The sequence below is a fragment of the Stegostoma tigrinum genome, chromosome 34, assembly GCF_030684315.1.
Source record: "Stegostoma tigrinum isolate sSteTig4 chromosome 34, sSteTig4.hap1, whole genome shotgun sequence".
Lineage (NCBI taxonomy): Eukaryota > Metazoa > Chordata > Chondrichthyes > Orectolobiformes > Stegostomatidae > Stegostoma > Stegostoma tigrinum.
This window is the reverse complement of record NC_081387.1, coordinates 17,511,959-17,530,990: the sequence shown is the minus strand read 5'-3', so window position 1 is coordinate 17,530,990 and position 19,032 is coordinate 17,511,959. Positions and strand designations below refer to the sequence as shown.

General features: G+C 42.4%; 1 protein-coding gene across 17 annotated transcripts in view; it reads left to right on the top strand.

Moving 5' to 3' along the window:
- Positions 1-19,032, top strand: part of LOC125446329 (ras/Rap GTPase-activating protein SynGAP-like) — a 746,401-nt gene that overhangs the window by 397,049 nt on the left and 330,320 nt on the right. For all 17 annotated transcript variants that reach the window (XM_048519809.2, XM_048519810.2, XM_048519826.2 and 14 more), the window contains one exon: positions 10,329-10,450. In XM_048519809.2, the coding sequence (XP_048375766.1) occupies positions 10,329-10,450 (122 nt within the window). The remainder of the gene's footprint in view (positions 1-10,328; positions 10,451-19,032) is intronic.

The window sequence follows — 19,032 nt, the reverse complement described above, 5'->3', positions numbered from 1 at the left end:
CATTTTGAGGTCAAGAAAGAAGTATCGTTGGCTTTCTTGAAGAGCATGAAGGTGGACAAGACCCCAGGCCCTGATGAGATCCACCAATGCTATTAAGAGAGGCAAGAAATGAGATTGCTGGGGCCTTGACCAAGATCTTTCTATCCTCTCTAACCACTGGAGAGGTCCCTGAGGACTAGCAAGTAGCTAATGTTGTTCCTGTGATCAAGAAGGGAAATAGGGGTAATCCAGTAAATTATAGACTGGTGGGCCTCACATTGGTGGTTTGGAAGCAGTCTAGAAGTTTCTTAGGTAAAGGATTTACATGGCGTGGTTTTGTGCAGGGCAGGTCATGTCTTACTAACCTTGATAGATTTTTTTGGAAGAGGTGATGAAAGTGATCGATGGAGGGTAGAGCAGCGGATGTTGTCTGCTTGGATTTTAGTGAGGCTTTTGTCAAGTTCCCTTCATGGTAGGCTCATCCAGAAGAGTACGATGTATGCAATCCAGTGAGATATGGCCACTAGATTCAGAATTGGCTTGCCCATAGAAGACAGAGGGTGGTGGTGGAAGGGTGTTTTCCTGGCTAGACTTCATGACTAGTTGTGTTCCACAGGGATCATTAGTGGCACCTCTGCTGTTTGTGATTTCTATAAATTACTTGGATGAAGGCATAATTGGGTTAGTAAGTTTGCAGATGATGCAAAGATCGGTGAAGTTGTGGACAGTGTAGAAGGTTGACAATGGATACAGCGGGATATAGACTAGTTGCAGGTATAGGTGAAGAAATGGCAAATGCAGTTTTATCTGGGCAAGTATGAGATGGTACATTTTGGGAGATCAAATATTAAAGGAAAGTATACAGTTAATGGCAAGACCCTTAACAGCATTGACGTACACAGGTATCTTGGAGCCTTCTTCCATAACTCCCTGAAAGTGGTCACAAAAGTCGATCAGGTTTAAAGGTATGTTTGCATTTATTAGTTGGGTCATTGAGTACAAGAGGCGTGAAGCCACATTGCAGCTTTTATAAAACTTTGGTTAGGCAGCACTTAAGAGTATTGTGTCCAATTCTAATAGTCACATTACAGAAAGGATGTGGAGGCTTTGGAAACATTGCAGAACTGTCTTAACAGGATACTGCCTGGATTACACAGCATGAGCTATACAAGGAGGTTGGACAAACTAGTTCAGAGATAGTAGGAATTGCAGATGCTGGAGAATCTGAGATTACAAGGAAACATTACAGAAATTCCATTTTCTGAAGAAGGGTCCAGGCCCGAAACATCAGCTTTTCTACTCCTTTGATGCTGCTTGGCCTGTTGTGTTCATAGCTCTACACCTTGTTATCTTGGACAGACTAGTGTTATTTTCTCTGGATCAGTGGTGGCACGGTAGCTCAGCAGTTAGCACTGCAGCCTCACAGCACCAGGGACCCAGGTTCGATTCCAGCCTCGGGAAACTGCCTGTGTGGAGTTTGCACATTCTCCCCGTGTCTGCGCGGGTTTCCTCCGGGTGCTCCGGTTTCCTCCGACATTTCAAAGATGTGCGGGCGAGGTGGATTGGCCATGCTAAATTGGCTGTAGTGTTCAGGGATGTGTGGGTTATAGGGGGATGGGTCTGGGTGGGATGCTCCAAGGGGCGGTGTGGACTTGTTGGGCCAAAGGGCCTGTTTCCACACTGTAGGGAATCTAATCTAATCTAATCTAATAAATGGAGGCTGAGGGGAGACCTGATAGAAGTTTAAGATTATGAGAGGCATAGACAGGGTTAACAGTCAGAATCTTTTTTCCCCACAATTGAAATGTCTAAGATTACAGGGCATGCATGTAAGAGGGGTAAAGTTCAAAGGAGATGTGAGGGGCAGGTGTTTTTTTTCTTTTTTACACACAGTGTGGTAGGTATCTGGAACATGCTGCCAGGGGTAGTAGTGGAGGCAAATATGATAATGACATTTATGTGCCTTTTACATAAATGCATGAGTATACAAGGAATGGAAGGATACAGACCATGGGCAGACAGAATGGATTAGTTTAGTTCAGCATCATGTTCGGCATAACATCATGGGCAAAAGGGCCTGCTCCTGTACTATACTCTTCTATATTCTATGTTATATGTTCTGCAACTAATTGCCCTGGTTCATGACTTCTCCAACAGTGGAAATGTTTCCTACCTTGTCAAGCCCCCACAGAATCCTGCGTGTTTCAAAAAGATCACCCCTAATTCTTCTAACTTCTAATGAATAAAAGCCTGACTTGTTTAACTGTTCTCAATTAGCCAATCCCTTTACCTCAGGAATAAGCCAAATGATTTTCTTTTGAATAGCCTCCACTACCTGTACTTTCTTCTTAAATTTGAGGCCTATATGCACATTATACCAGAAGTGGCGTCGCCAACACCCTGTACAGTTGTAACAAGACTTTCCTATTTTTAAACTTCGAAACCCAATAATAATGCTGAAATTATTTTAGCATTTCATGTCCAAGAACACCCAGATCCCTTTGTGCTGCACTTTTTTGCAGTCTTCTTCCTTTTAAATAATAATCTATCTTTGATTTTTCCCATCAAAGTCCATGACCTCACAACTTCCAACATTAAACTCCATCTACTAGATTTTTGCCCATTCTCTCAACCTGCGGCGGCATGTTGGCTCAGTGGTTAGCACTGCTGCCTCAGAATCAGGGACCCGGTCCAACTCTGCGCTCAAGCAACTGTCTGTGTGGACTTTACACACTTACCCCGTATCAATGTGGGTTTTCTCCCACAGTCCAAAGTTGTGCAAGTTCTGTGGTTTGGCCATGCTAAATTGTCTACAGTGTCCAGCGATGTGCAGGCTAGGTGGATTAGCCATGGGAAATGCAGTGTTACAGAGATGGGGTGGATCTGAGTGGGATGCTCTTTGGAGGGTTAATGTGGATTCAATGGGCTGACTGGCTTGCTTCCACACCATCAGGATTCTATCTATAAGCCCTTGCAGATTCCTTTTGCTTTCATCACAACATCCCACTTATTTTTGTATCATCAGCAAATTTGGATACATTACACTCTACCCTGTCCTCCAAGTCAGTAATATAAGTTGTGAATAATTGTGGCAGTCACATTGATTCTTGTGGCAGACTACTTACCTCTAACTGAAAAATACCCATCAAGCCAGACTCTCCATCTTCTGTGTGTTAACCAATACTCATTCCCTCTTAGCACAGTAAGCCCAATTCCATGCATTCCAATTTTAAACAATAATATTATATGTACAACCTTACAGAATATCTTTGGAAAATCCAAATACACTATCTACTGATTCCCCTTTATCAACTTTGCTTGTTATATTCTTAAAGAACTTTGGCAAATTTGTCAAACATGATTTCCTTTTCATAAAACCACGTTGACTCTGATTGTGTTAAGCTTTTCTTCAGGTATTTCTTTCTGTACCTACAGACAAAGATGATAGCAACCATCAATGTGAGCTGTAGTCTATATGGTATCATGAACTGCTGTGCCCCTACAATCATTTACTCTTCTGAACATTTTTTGTCAGAGCTGATTCCTGATCGCTGATGGTACTTGATTTTCCTTCATTGAATCTCTTACCACTGAAGCTGACCACTTCGCCCATTGTCCGTATGTTAGCTCTTTGAAAGCCAACTATATAGTCCCATTCACTACTGATCTTTCTCCTCTTCCTGAAATTAATTCCTCTTCAGTCTCATTTTTAAATGTGCTATTGAAAATGCTTCTCCTATCCTTTTTGCACTGCAATCCAGTTCATAACCACTCATCATGAAGAGAAAAATTCTCCACATCTCCTCTCTTGTTCTTCTGAAAACTGTTTTAAGTCTGTGTCTTCTGGCTACTGGCCCTCCTGACAGTAGGAATAGTGTCTTCATTTCATCTCTGTCAAAAACACTTGATAGTTCTGAGGATTCTTTATTGGATTGCCTCATTTCATGAGAAACAACCGACACATTTTTCAGAGAAAGAAATAAATAAAGAGAAAAGAAATACTTGCATTTACATAGCACTTTTCATGACCACCCGTCATCTTGAATCGCTTTACCATGAATGAAGAGGTATTTTAAGTGTTGTCAGTGTTGTGTAGATAACAACAGCCAATTTGCACTCAGCAGGATCCTACAAATACCACCATAATAATGACCAGCTAATCTATTTTTGTGATGATATTTCAAAATCATTCACAGGATGTGAGATCCAGTGAACAAAGTGACCTGCCAGGCCATTTCAGAGGATGCTGATGGTCTGGAGTCACTTGTAGTCCAGATTGGATAAGAACAGCAGATTTCCTTCATGAAAGGACAGTAATGAACCAGATAGGATTTTACAACAATCAACAATGATTTCATGGTTTCCGATGCAGAAATTAATTCCAGATTTTATAAATTGAACATAAATTTTATCAGCCCTTTTAATAGGGATTTCAGCCTGTGTCTCCAGTGTGTTAGCCTGAGCCTCTGGATTAGTAGTTCAGTGATATTACTACAATGCCACTACTTCAAAAAGATGAGAGAGGATAAATATTAATCTACATCACCAACAGTGTGGCATACTTTCAATATACCATCCTTAATGGCACTGAGGGTGTAACTAACCCACATGTACTGCAGCAGCTAAAGAAGGCAGTCTAACACCACCATCTCAGACGTGCTTAGAACAGGCAGTAAGTAATGGCCCATTCAGTGATGTCCACATTCTGTGAATGAATTTTGTTTTCAAGAGTCCTGCGCAGATAATCTGCCTTTGTGATGTTGTTCATGGTTACCACAGCCCCTGAAAATGGGAGTGGTAGCTAAACAGGTGGTTATTGAACTCAGCTTTGAAGCTGTAAAGCAGCAAAATGTCTAACGGAAAGATGAGATGCTGTTCTGTGAGCTTCTGTTGAGCTTCACTGGGTCTGTGTAGGAGGCCGGGGGCAGAAAGATCAGAACAAGAGTGGGTGGGAAAATTGGAATGGCAAAAAGCCAGAAGCCTGGGGTCACGCTCACAGTCTGAATTGAGATATTCCACAAAATGGTTGTCCAATCTGTATTTGGTCTCCACAGTGTCAAGCAGGCCACATTGTGAGCAGTAAATGAATATGATGAAAGAAGGACAAACAAATCATTGGCAGGATTGTATATGTTGCCCTTTGGTAATTATACAAGATAGCTGTACAGGGTAGTGTGTATTTTTTTAAAAAAGCCTTTCTTTAACGAGCTTTAATTTTAACTGTATATTCAGCAAGAAATTAATCTTCTAGTGGGAAGGGTGGGGGCTCAAGGTGTGCTTTGCTTTTGTAGTTGCATCTACATAACTTGTATTTCAAAAGCACTCTTAAGAATAATGAAACAACTGTAAGAGATTTCACAGGCGTGTGATGAAACAACATTTGATACTGGAGTATATGCGGAGGTATTATGACAAGTGAACAAAACCGTGGTCAAAGAAATAGGTTTCAAGAAGTTTCTGAAAAGGAGGAGAGAATTTTTAAGAGGCAGAGAGGTGTCGAAAGCCTAGGGATGAGGCAGCTGAAGCTGAACAGCAAGTGTTAGAATTAAAATTGAGTTTGTGCAAGAGGCCAGAATTAGAGCAATGTACGTTACACTTTTTACAGGGAGGTGATTCAAGAAGCACAAAGCTGTCTCTTTATCTGTATGCCAGCAATTATCCAATGAGCGCTGCCCACCTGTAGACACTTAATCACAATGATACAGCCCCAGCTTCTGAGCCAGAAGTTCTGAGTTCAAGTCTCACCTGTCCCAGAGCTGCATCATAACATGTCCAACAGGTTGATTAAAAATCTATGTATAATATCCAATTAACAGTACAGAGATCACAAAGAATGTAGGACAATAAACAGTTACAAAAATGTTGCAGAAGCACAGGGCAGATAAGGCCATACATCCCTTCGAGTTTGCGTCTGCTCTTCAATTGAGCATTTCATCGCTAGCCATTCTCCTGCTGCCTTCTTGCATTTCTGAACATTGTCCTTTTTCAAATAAAAGTCAAATTCCCTCTTGAATACATATATTGAATCTGCCTCCATCAGTTTCAGAAAGTGCATACCTGAATCACTCACTATATGAAAATATTTTTGCTTATTTTGTTTTTGCTTCTTTCGCCAATTATTTCAAATCTGTGCCCACTCATTCTTGATATTTTCACAAGACTTAGAAGTTTTTCCCTTTCTCCTTTGTCCGGATTCCTTATGATTCCACTGTTCAACTGTTCCACTCTATTTGATGATGATGATGATGATGATGATGAAGTTCCTCATCCCGCGAAACTTTCTTGAGAATTTTTTCTACATTCTCTCCAGTAACTTCACGTCCTTCCTAAAGTGCAGTGCCCAGAACTGAGGCTTGACGCCAAACTAGTGTCTTATAGTTGGGAGAGGTTGAGCCACAGAAGCATTGGTAAAGAAGGATGCAATTTTGTTGCACAATGAAGCCTTGTTGGACCAGAGCCAATATGAGTCAATGAGCACGAGAGTTTCATGAGTGAATGGGACTTGGTGTGATTTAGAGGATGCGCAGCATTGAGTCAGAGAGTCATGGAGTCATACAGCATGGAAACAGACACTTGGGCCCAAATCATCCATGCTAACCAGCTTTCCTAAACTAAACTAGTCCCATTTGCCTGCATTTGGCCCAAATTGCTCTAAATCCTTCCTATCCTCATACCTGTTCAAATGTCTTTTAAATATTGCAATTATACTTGCATCTACCACTTCCTCTGACAGTTCATTCCATATACACACCACCCTCTGCATAAAAGAGTTGCCCCTCAGGTCCCTTTTAAATCTTGCCCCTCTCACCCTAAACCCGTGCTCTCCAGTGTTGAACTCCCTTACCCTGGGAAAAGACCTTGGCTATTCATCTTGTCTGTGCCACTCATGATTTTATAGACCTCGATAAAGGTCCCCCGTCATCCTTCTACGTTCCAGGCGAGAACATCCCAGCCCATCCAGGTTCTCCTTTAATTCAAACCTTTCACTCTCAGTTAACATGCTTCTAAATTACATTTGCACCATTTCCAATTTAATAACATACTTCCTCTGGCAGGATGACCAGAATTGTATGCAGTACTTCAAATGTGGCCTTAACAATTTCTGTATAGCCGTGACATGATGTCCCAACCCATGTACTCAGTGCTATGATCAATGAAGACAAGCGTGCCAAACACCTTCTTCACTACACTGTCTATCTGTGACGCCACTTTCAAGGAACTAAGTGGGTTTCTCTGTTTGACAGCACTCCCAGGGTTCGACCATTAATTATCTAAGTCCTGCCCTGGTTTGTCTTACCAAAATGCTACATCTCAGGTTTGTCTGAATTGAACTCCATCTGCATTCCTTGGTACACTGCCTCAGTTGATCAAGATCCCTTTGTACTCTTGGATAACCTTCTTCATGGTCCATGATACCATGAATTTGGTGTCATCCACAAACTTACTAATCCTGCCTCCTATATTCTAAAATTGTCCTTTTTATAAGGAATCTACAGTGGACCCAGCAGCGATCCTTGAGTCACACTGCTGGTCACAAGCCTCCAGTCCAAACAACAACCCTCTACTACCACCCTCTGTCTCCTACTATCAAGCCAATTTTGGATCTAATTGGCAAGCTTTCCCTGGATCCCATGTGATCTAACTTTACCAACCAGTCTACCATACAGATCCTTGTTGAACATCTTGCTAAAGTCCGTGTAGTCAATGTCTACAGCTCTGCCTTCATCCATCTTCTTGGTTACCTCGTCATAAAAAGTCATTCAAAGTTTGAGAGACACAATTTCCCATGCACGTTAAGATATTCTCAGAGAAATGGAGCAAAGGTCTGGAGAGTGAACCTGCTGCCTGCCACACAGCTGGAGATAAGTGGGAAGAAGGTTGCCTCTGACACACAAATTAGCTCCATCAGCTCAGATTTCAGACTGTTAAGAAAAAGATAGGGTTCAAAGAAAAAAGATTCACAGGAAAACATTGTGTTTTCAATGTGGTTATTTGCTCCTGTTTGTTAAGCCATTCCTGGCAGGATCTTGAGAATGAGTTCAATGGCTGTCTTTATATGAGAAGAGATCAGTCTGAAAATGAGGCTATAATTGAGTGCAGATATACTGGCCCCTCACTACAGGCCAGTTGGATGAATATCAGGTTGGCCCATCACTTTCTGCTCCTGCCTGTGCCAGGACAATAGCTTTAAGCTTACTGCTACGATGGCTACTACTGCATTGGATGCCAATTGGTGATGCATAGACAGCATCCTTTATGGGTTTGCTAGATGAGCCCCAGCCTGCCTACTGCCACACCGTATTGAGCAGAGAAGACCCAGATTCAATTCTTGACCACTTGCAAGCTCATTTATACCTACTGTCACCCGTATCCTGTCTGATAAGATTCTGGCTTGAGGGGGAAGAAAGCAGGGTGATATGGAAAGCAGAATGGGAAGATGCAATCACAATGGGTAGAGACTTATGGAGAATACTGGCAGCACGGTGGCTCACTGGTTAGCACTTCTGCCTCACAGTGCCAGAGAACCGCGCTCGATTCCACCCTCGGGTGACTGCCTGTGTGGAGTTTGCACATTTTCCTTGTGTCTGTGTGGGTTTCCTCCGGGTGCTCTGGTTTCCTACCACAGTCCAAAGATCTGAAGGCTAGGTGGATTGGCCATGCTAAATTGCCCGTAGTGTTCAGGGGCATGTAGATTAGGGAGATGGGTCTGGGTGAGATGCTCTGAGAGTCAGTGTGGACTTGTTGGGCTGAAGGGCCTGTTTCCACACTGTAGGGATGCTATGATAAGGATTCTATGGCCACAAACGCCTGCAAAGACAGGTTGGGCTGAATGGCCTATTCCTGTGTTTTAGCCTACATGGAGTTTATTTTGGTGAAAGCGTGAAAAGCGATATTAAATGTACAATTGAGATGCATCTGTTTGAAAGGTTGGTTTTAGCTTCCAATTTCAGCTCTGCTTGCTGATTTACCATCCCGTGACTTTGTTAAAAAAAAGCACGTGCATTCAAGCATGATTGGAGGCAATGTTCATGGGACAGTATATCTGGGCTCTAAACACTGACAGCTACTAGAACGCACTTATTGACATTCAGTGACAAGTTTCAGAGTGGCTCAGGACCTAAAGATAAAAATAGCAAAGACATGAGATGGTTCTGATACTGAAGGTTCTGAAGGGGTAGTCTGGCGAAGGAGTAATGACCTCTACTCCACAGGGCAAAGAATCCTCCTGAGGACAAAGGAAGACTCTGAACAAGATGTCCATCACCAAATGATCCTTTCTCCTATAAAATGGACTTGAAAAATATCAACTCTCCTTTTAGGTGAAGTCCACAGTAAAACATCTGACAATTGTCCCTGAAAATCTCCCACTGTGCCTCAACAATACATATCAAATGCAGTGGAATTAGTCAATCCCACTAGCAAGTGACTATTGAAAGCTAAGAATGAAATGCTCAGCAACATGTGCACACCTGGCCAGCTGGCTGCCATTAGGGGAGGTTCTTAAGTGAATTGTTGGCCAAACAATTTCTCAGCTTAATAAGTAAGTGCCAGCAGGTAACTTGAGATGCAACCTGCTGCTAAACTTCATGAAGCCCTCCCAAATGCAGGTTTAAACTACTTTACCAAAAGTACATCTGGTGCTAACCTCTGCCTAATATATAAGGAGGAAATGAACCCCTCATGAGGGAGGTGGAATTCACAGAGACACAGAGTTGTTACAGCAGGGAAGGAGACCACTCAATACATTGTGTTTGGATCAGCTCACCAAATGAGCAAATTCATCTCATCCTCCTGCTTGGTCCTTCCCCATAGCCCTGCACTTTCTTTCTTTTGAGATAATAATACAACTTACCCTCAAATACCTTCATTGATCCTTCCTCCAAAACACTTTTAGGCAGTGCCTTCCAGACCTTACCAAGTTGCAGAGCAGAGTTTCTCTTCGTGTCTGCTACACTTTTTTTTGCCCATCAACTTAAATGTAACTTCATGTTCTGAATCCTTTGGCCTGTGGTAACAATTTCTCCAAGTCTGTTTTGTCTCATCAATTCATGTTTTTGAACTCCTCCATCAAATCTCCTCTCCACCACTCATTCTCCCGGCAAAATCAATCATTCTCAACTTCTCAAACCTAAGAACATAACTGAAACTCCTCATCCCTGGAATCGACCTCATGAATCTCCTGCATCCTTTCTAGCTAAAAGGTGGGAAGACATAATTGGGAGTGGGAGGTGGGAACATGTGGCATACAAACGCAGCAGGGATCATTTGAGGCAAACATATCGTGTCAGTGCTGTAGATTCAACGTCATTCTACTTGCTTCTGAATATTCTGTTCATTTCTGTTATCAGCAGGGATTTCTGAGCCGCAGGCTCAAAGGTTCTATCAAGCGAACTAAGAGTCAGCCCAAACTGGATCGAACCAGCAGCTTCCGGCATATTCTGCCCCGATTCCGGAGTGCAGACCATGACAGGTCAGAAAATAAGGAGTTTTACTCCACTTGTTTTACATTCTGCATTGAGTAAAGCTACAGGTGGATATTTTAATAGTTTTATTTATTACTCCAATCTACTGGCATTGACTCATTTGCTTGTGTGAGTGAGAAAATATGTGCATGTGTGAATGACTGCATGTGGCTGTGTATGTGAACATAGGTGTACGGTTACATATGTCCCCATGTATGGGCAGGTATAAATGCAATGTATAGTGTACATGTGGGTACCCAAAAAAAAGTAGCTAAAACTCCTACTCTGATGCACGAACAAGATGATAATGGAAAACGACAAGTCCCCACTGATTTGATTTCAGATGTGGATTTTAGTCCAGCTTCACTTGCTGTGGGCTCCAGCAGTTTTGTATCAAATGCCTTATCACAGTTTTGCTCCTGCACACAGTCAGGAGTGCAAACTACAAAAACAGGTGAAGAGATCGTGAATAGATGCTCATTGCCTGTACAGTCAACCATGAATAGAGGCAATTAAAATGTCCACTTAGTGTTAGAGTCCATTACAATAGGTATTTCACTGGACTGACCATTACAGGAACAGACACACAGAGACAATCTAACAGTGACTGATAGAGTTCGTAATTGAGGGACACTGACCTATACAAATCTTCATGGGTACTACCCATAGATTCAATCAATCGCACTGACCTATCGAGTCCATCAAAGAGAGATGCTGATCCATAGAGTGCATCACAGCACTCTATGGCATTTGGAGACATTGACCCATAGAGTCCATCACAAAGAAACACAATCCCAAAGAGTCTATCAGTGACAGACAGTGACCATTAGCCCATCACTGACACTTACCCATATAAACCATCACAGAGAGATACTGACCCATAGAGTCCAAGACTGATATAAAACCTAAAGAATCCATCATGGACAGACACTGACCCATAAAATTCATCATTGACTATGACCTGGAGAGTCTATCATGGAGAGACTATTCCTGAGAGACACTGGTCCACATAGTCTAGCACTGATACAAAACCCAACATGTCCATCACTGACACTCACCTCTGGAGTCCATCACTGATTCTGCCCCATATAGCCCATCATGGAGAGTCACTATCCCATAGAATCCAACACTGATAGTGACCTATAGAGTGCTTCATTTTATTTTTCATTTGTGGGATGTGGGCATCACTGGCTGGCGAGCATTTCTTGGCCATCTCTAGTTGCACTTGAGAATGTGCTGGTGAGCTGCCTTCTTAAACCAATGCAGTCCACCAGCTGTAGGTTGACCAGCAATGCCATTAGGGAGAAAATTCCAGGATTTTGACCCAGTGACAGTGAAGGAACGGTGAGATATTTCCAAGTCAGCATAGTGAGTGACTTGGGAGGAGAACTTGGAGGTGATGTTCCCATGTGCCTGTTACCCTTGAGCTTCTAGATTGAAGTGGTCATGGGTTTGTAAGGTGCTGTCTGAGCATCTTTAGTGAATTTCTGCAGTGCATCTTGTAGATAGTACACACTGCTGCTACTGAGCGTCAGTGGTGGAGGGAGTGAATGCTTGTGGATGTAGTGCCAGTCAAACAGGCTGATTTATCCTGGATGGTGTCAAGCTCCTTGACTGTGTTGGAGCTGCACTGGCATTTGTGTAGCATGAATTTCACTTGCCACTTGTCAGCCCAAGCCTGGATAGTGTCCAGATCTTGTTGCATTAGAGCACGGACTGCTTCCGTATCTGAGGAGTCATGAATGGTGCTGAACATTGTGCAATCATCAGCAAACATCCCCACTTCTGACCTTATGATGGAGGGAAGGTCATTAATGAAGCAGCTGAAGGTGGTTGGGCCGAGAACACAACCCTGAGGAACTCCTGCAGAGACATCCTGGAGCTGAGATGACTAACCTCCAACAACCACAACCAGCTTCCTATGTGTGAGGTATGACTCCAACCACCAGGAAATTGGCCGCTGATACCTATTGATTCCAGATTTTTTAGGGCTCCTTGATGCCCCGCTTGGTTGAATGCAGCCTTGATGTCAAGGGCTGTCACACTGTCCTCACCTCTGGAATTCAGCTCTTTTGTCGATGTTTGAACCAAGGTCAGGAGCTGAGTGGCCCTGGCGGAACCCAAAATGAGCGCCAGTGAGTAGGTTATTGCTGAGCAGGTGCTGTTTGATAGCACCGTCGATGACACCTTCCATCACTTTACTGATGATCGAGAGTGGATTGATAGGGCGGTAATTGGCTGCGTTGGATTTCTCCTGCTTTTTGTGTGCAGAACATACTTGGGAAATTTTCCATATTGCTGCATGGATACCAGCGTTGTAACTGTACTGGAACGGTACAGTTCTGGAGCACAACTCTTTAGTACTATTGCCAGAATGTTGTCAGGGTATGTAGCCTTTGCAGTATCCTGTATCTCCAACCGTTTCTAGATATCACATGGAGTGGATCACATTGGCTGAAGACTAATATCTGTAATGATGAGGACCACTGGAGGACGCCAAAATAGATCATCCACTCAATATTTCTGGCTGAAGATTGCTGCGAATACTTCAGTCTTATCTTTAGCACTGATGTGATGGGCTCTTCCAGCGTTGAGGATGGGGGTTTTTGTGGAGCCTTCTCCTCCAGCGAGTTGTTTAATTGTCCACCACCATTCATGACTGGATGTGGCAGGACTGCAGAGCTTAGTTCTGATCCATTGGTTGTGGGATTGCTTAGCGCTATCTGTCACTTGCTGCTTTTGCTGTTTGGCATGCAAGTAGTCCTGTTTGTGGCTTCACTGGGTTGATACGTCATCTTCAGGTATGCCCAGTGCTGCTCCTGACATGCCCTCCTGCACTCTCCATTGAACCGGGTTTGATCCCCTGGCTTGATGGTAATGGTTGAGTGAGGGATATGCCGGACCATGAGGTTACAGATTGTGCTAGAGTAGAATTCTGCTGCAATTCATGGAGAGACACTAATCTAAAGAGTCCGACACTGACAGTTACCCAAATAAATCATCGCAGACCCTGACCCATAGAATCATTCAATGATACTGACCCATAGGGTCCATCACTGAGGGACAACAATAAGTGAGTTCATAATGGGCACTGATCAATAGAATTCATCAGTGACAATGACCCACAGAATCCTTCTTGGAGAGACACTATCCATAAAGAGACACTGCCCTTTAAAATCCATCACTGACAGTGACCGACAAAATTTACTACTAACACTGACTCATAGAATCCATCAGGGAGAGACACTGACCATTGAGTCCATCACTGACACTGACACAGGGTCCGTCTCTGAAAGCACAGACACAAATACAGATGCATCCAGTTCACTCTGAGAAACACTAAGACACTGAGTCTATCATAGAGAACATCATGGAGAGACACTGTCCCATAAGTCCATCACTAACAGTGACCATACAGTCCGTCACTGAGACCTACAGACCTACTACAATGACACTAGTCCATAGCCTATCAATGACAATGAGCTGTGGGTCTATCACTTACACTGTCTCTAGGAGATCTTCATAGAAACATTGAACCCCAGACATTGTCACTGACACTGACCCATAGACTGTCATGCAGAGACTCTGAACCATAAGAGTACATCACTGAAGTTGACCCATAGTCCATCATTAACACTGAGCTTGTCAATGATACTGACCCATAAATCCCATCATTAGCACTAGCACATAGTTTATCATGGAGTGATGCTGACAGATAGAGTCTGCAGACCCACACATAGAAGGTAAAGTTGAAATCATTCCAGAGAACCGTAGATTTACTCTCTCATCAGAGTGAGATAGCTGGTGAAGGGAAAGGTTGAGAAGGAGAATCATTTATGGTATGGGAATTGAACCCATGCTGTTGGTGTTACTCTACATTGTAAACCAGCAATCAATTGATCTAATCAATCCCAGTTCACCATAGTAAATGACTTAGAGACACAGATCCAAACAGTGCATCATTGACAGTGGCTGAGTCCATTATGGACACCGATATTAGGGTTTGTAACTGAGAGACACTGACATTTAGAGTTCATCACAGTTACTGACTTTGGTAGATTATGACTGACATTGATGCTGCGAGTTTATCAATAACAAATACTCACCTATAGAGTTTTTCAGTGACAGACAATAAAGACCATTACTGACACTGGCCCATTGAATCCATCACGAAGAGGCACTGACCAACAGACTCCAGCACTGACATTCAACTTTAGAGACCATAGCTGAGAGACGAACACCAAAAGAGTCCATCACAATTATGCAGTCATACAGTCTTAGAAATGTACAGCACAGAAACAGAGCCTTCAGTCCAACTCATCCATACCAACCAGATATCTTACAACAGCTAGTTCCATTTGCCAGCATTTGGCCCATATCCCTCTAAAACCTTCCTATTCATATGCCCATTCAGATGCCTTTTAAAGTTGTAATTCTACCAGCCTCTGGCAGCTCATTCCATACACATACCTCCCTCTGTGTGAAAAAGTTGCTCCCTGGGTGCTTTTAACCTATGCCTTCTCGTTTTGGACACGCCCATCATAGGGAAAAGACCTTGTCAATTTACCCCTCGTGAGTTTTATAAACCTCTATAAGGTCACCACTCAGCCTCTGATGCTCCAGGGAAAATAGCCAAGCCTATTCAGACTCTCCCTATAGCTCAAATCCTCCAATCTTGGCAACTTTCCTGTAAATCTATTCTGAACCCTTTCAAGTTTCACAACATCCTTCCTATTCCAAAAGTAGTCTAACCAATGTTCTGTACAGCCACAACATGACTTCCCAATTCCAATACTCAATACACTGACCAATAAAGGTAAGCAAACCAAATGCCTTTTTCAATATTCTGTCTACCTGCAACTCCTGTTTTAAGGAACTATGAACCTGCTCTTCAAGGCCCCTTTGCTCAGCAACAGTCCCCATGACCTTATCATTAGCAAATAAGTCCTGTCCTAATTGGCTTTTCCAAAATGTAGCACCTCATATTTATCTAAATTAAACTCCATCTGCCAAATCCCAGTCCATTGGCTTTTCTGATCAAGATCTCATTGTACTCTGACCTTCTTCACTGTCCACTACACCACCAGTTTTGGCGTTATATGCAAACTTATTAACCATACTTCCTATGTTCGCATTCAAATCATTCATATAAACAACAAAAAGCAGTGGACCCAGCACTGATACTTGTGGGACACTGCTGGCCACAGGCCTCCACTCTGAGAAGCAACCCTTCACTACCACCCTCTGTCTTCTACTTTCTGTATCCAAATGGCTAGTTCTCTCTGGATTCCATGTAATCTAACATTACTAACCAGTCTACCATGAGGAACTTTGTCGAAGTGCAAAACAGATCACATCCACCACTCTGCTCTCATCAATCCTCTTTGTTACTTCTTCAAAAAAAAACTCAGTAAAGTTTAGTGTGAGGTGATTTCCCATGCACAAAGCCATGTTGACTATCCCTAATCAGACCTTGCCTTTCTAAATTCATGTACATCCTGTCCTTCAGGATTCCCTCCAACAATTTGCCTACCACCGATGCCAGTCGATTTTTCCCTAAAATTTTCCTTACCATCGTTCTTAAATAGTTGTACCACAGTCACTGATCTTCAGTCTTATGGCACCTCACTCCCACAGTCTGTCACTGACACTCACTCCCACAAAGTCAATAATTGAGAGACATTCACCATAGTGTTCATCATGACAATTGACAAAAGAAGGGCAAAAGTGAGGAAACTTGCAAAAGAGCAGGTGAAACTATGAATCATGTGGGAATGTAGGAACAGGTGTCATTCAGTCACTTAAGTGTCATGCGAGCATAGTTCCACTTTTTTAGTTATATCTTGGTTAATCTGTATCTCAGCTCCCTCAATCCCTTTTGTTCCATGTCCCTCCATATCCTTACTCATGGGGAATTTGTTAACTTTAATCTTCTCTCAATCTGGTAGCTTTTGTGTGGAAAGTGCTCAGAAATCCATGATTTCTAATGTGATAAAGTGCTTCCCTCTGTACACACCTGTATGCCTGCCTCCATATTAAGTTTATGCTGCTTTTATTTTGAACTCCCACAACAGAGGAAATAGTTTGTCTACAAATCTTGTTGACTCCATTCATTTTATTTAGATTATCCAATGGCAAACATTTTGCTTCTGGCCCATCACAGAAGATGAGAAATTATATGGAGAGCTGACCAGCTATGGAACAGGGCTCATCAGATCATAGAAAGTAGGAGCAGGAGTAAGCCGTTCAGCACGTTAGGCTTATTCCGCCATTCAGTCACATCACAGGTGATCTTCATGCCACAGTCCTACCAGTCTCCCCTCACAACAGTCCCCTTTGTGCTCCCCCCACAATAATCCTTGACTCCTTTGCTGGTCAAAAATCTGTCTAACTCAGACTGCATTCATTGCCCCACAGTCTACACTGCTTTCTGTGAAAGAGAATTCCAAAGAGTATTCCGAAGAATTCCCTCTGTAAGAAAATAATCCTCGTCTCCATTTTATGTTGGAAACTCCATATTAATAAACTGAGCTTCCCAGATCTAAATTTCCCTCTCAGCATATACCCTGTCAAGCCTATTAGGGCATTTTCTTTACATTTCAATAAGATCACTTCTCATTCTTTTAAATACCAACATAGATTCATCCTGCTCAACTTTTCCATGAACCCTCAATCCCAGGTATCAGCCTAGTGAATGTTCTCTGAACTCTTCTAATGCAAATACATCCCTCCTTAAGTAATGAGATCATAAAATGTATACAACACTTTGGGTGCAGTCTCACTAAAGCACTGTACAGTTGTAGCAACCTTTTACTTTTATACTCCATCCTCCTTGCTATAAAGGCTAACATCCCACTTGCTTTCCTAATCGCTTGTTGTACCTGCAAGATTCATGTACAGGGACACTCCGGCCTCTCTCTACCAAAGCATTCCACAGTCTCCTTCCATTGAAGTAATTCTCCATATTCTTTTTCAATGAAAATGAATATTATATGAATATACAAACATAATAGTTTGTGTAACAAATATTTAGATCATCTTACAAATTCTTTGTCTCTTCCTCACAAGTCATTTTCCAATCTATCTTTGTGTCGTTTGGAAATTTGACAATATTGTTGGCCCATTCATCCAATGTATTAATAATAAGATTGTAAAAAGCTGAGACTTCTGCGTTGCTAACTGTGGCATCCAACTTGTTACAAGTTGCAAGGTGAAAATGACGCATTTACTATGACTCTGTTTCCTGTTAGTTAGCCAAACTATTATTTCCATACTATTATTTAACTCCAACACCACCAGCTCTTGAGTTGCACACTAACGTTTTTTTTAACAGCGAATGCTTTTTGCTGTTCCAAGTACCTGTAACAACTATTGGGTCCCATTTATCTAACCTGCGTTTTGCAGCCGGAAAGAACCCTTAGAATTTTGGCAAACATAATTTCCCTTTCCCTTTCACAAAACCGTATTGGCTCTCCTTAGTTATTTTATGGTTTTCTATTCACAGCTATTACCTCCTCAAATATTGAATTCTAGCACTTTCCCAATGACACGAAATAACCTACCGCATCCAATTTTCTGTTTCTTCCTTTCTTGAAATTGAACATTGTAGCGCATTATACTTTAAGCCATGTTGGAGCTGTTATTAGACAGTTTGTATATGACTTTATGGTGCGTGAGAACATAGCTCAAAAGTGAATTCCGGCATTTGAAAATAGGACCAAAGTAAATTGCCTCTGCACTGCCTCTTAAAGGAGAATGGCGATTGTGGTACTTCTCAATGATTTCCCACGTACCGAATCATATTTCCAATACCCATGGTTTTATTCGAGGACGATAGTTTACAGATTGTTAATTACATAATGTGGCCACTAATGCATGACTGGTTGGAACGACAAATGAAAGCGATCTGAGTTGAAAGGACAGGTTGACCTACAGCTATTGGCTGAATTAATTAATCACAAGCTCAGGGGTCAGTGTAACATCATGTGGTTAACAAGCTTTCACGCAGATCACCTCATTACATATTGCAGTACAGTGAATGTACATGTGTCACTGTGCTCTTGGAGTGCTGAAGGTATATTTTTGTACCCAGTCACTGTGCCCTCTGAATGAATGAATTAGCTTTTATTGTCACATGTATTCACTCGCATGAGTACAGTGAAAAGTTTACAAGCTGCTCAGGCACAAATGTACCTCAGGCGCAGAATCCTAGTACAAAGCAGAAAAAAATAAATAAAGCAGGTAAAGAAATCAGATTTCTCATTACAGTCCTTCTTACTAAAGCATAGAAAAACAATGAAACACAATTAATAGTTTAACATCACAGTCCGTAAGCGCCTGGCCATGCTTGCCCTCACTGCCGCCTCGGACTATGTGCTCCCGCTCTCGCCGCCTGCTCCAGCTCTCACTACCGTGCCCAGTACTGAAGCCTGTACCCACTCACTCTGCCCCCGAGTACTAAAGGAGTGTTCTGTACCTAGTCACTGTTGTCTGAGTACAAAGTCAGAAGTCACACGACACCAGGTTATAATCTACCCTGACAAATATCTGACAAAACTCCGAAAGCTTCTGATTTCAATATCCGCACAGC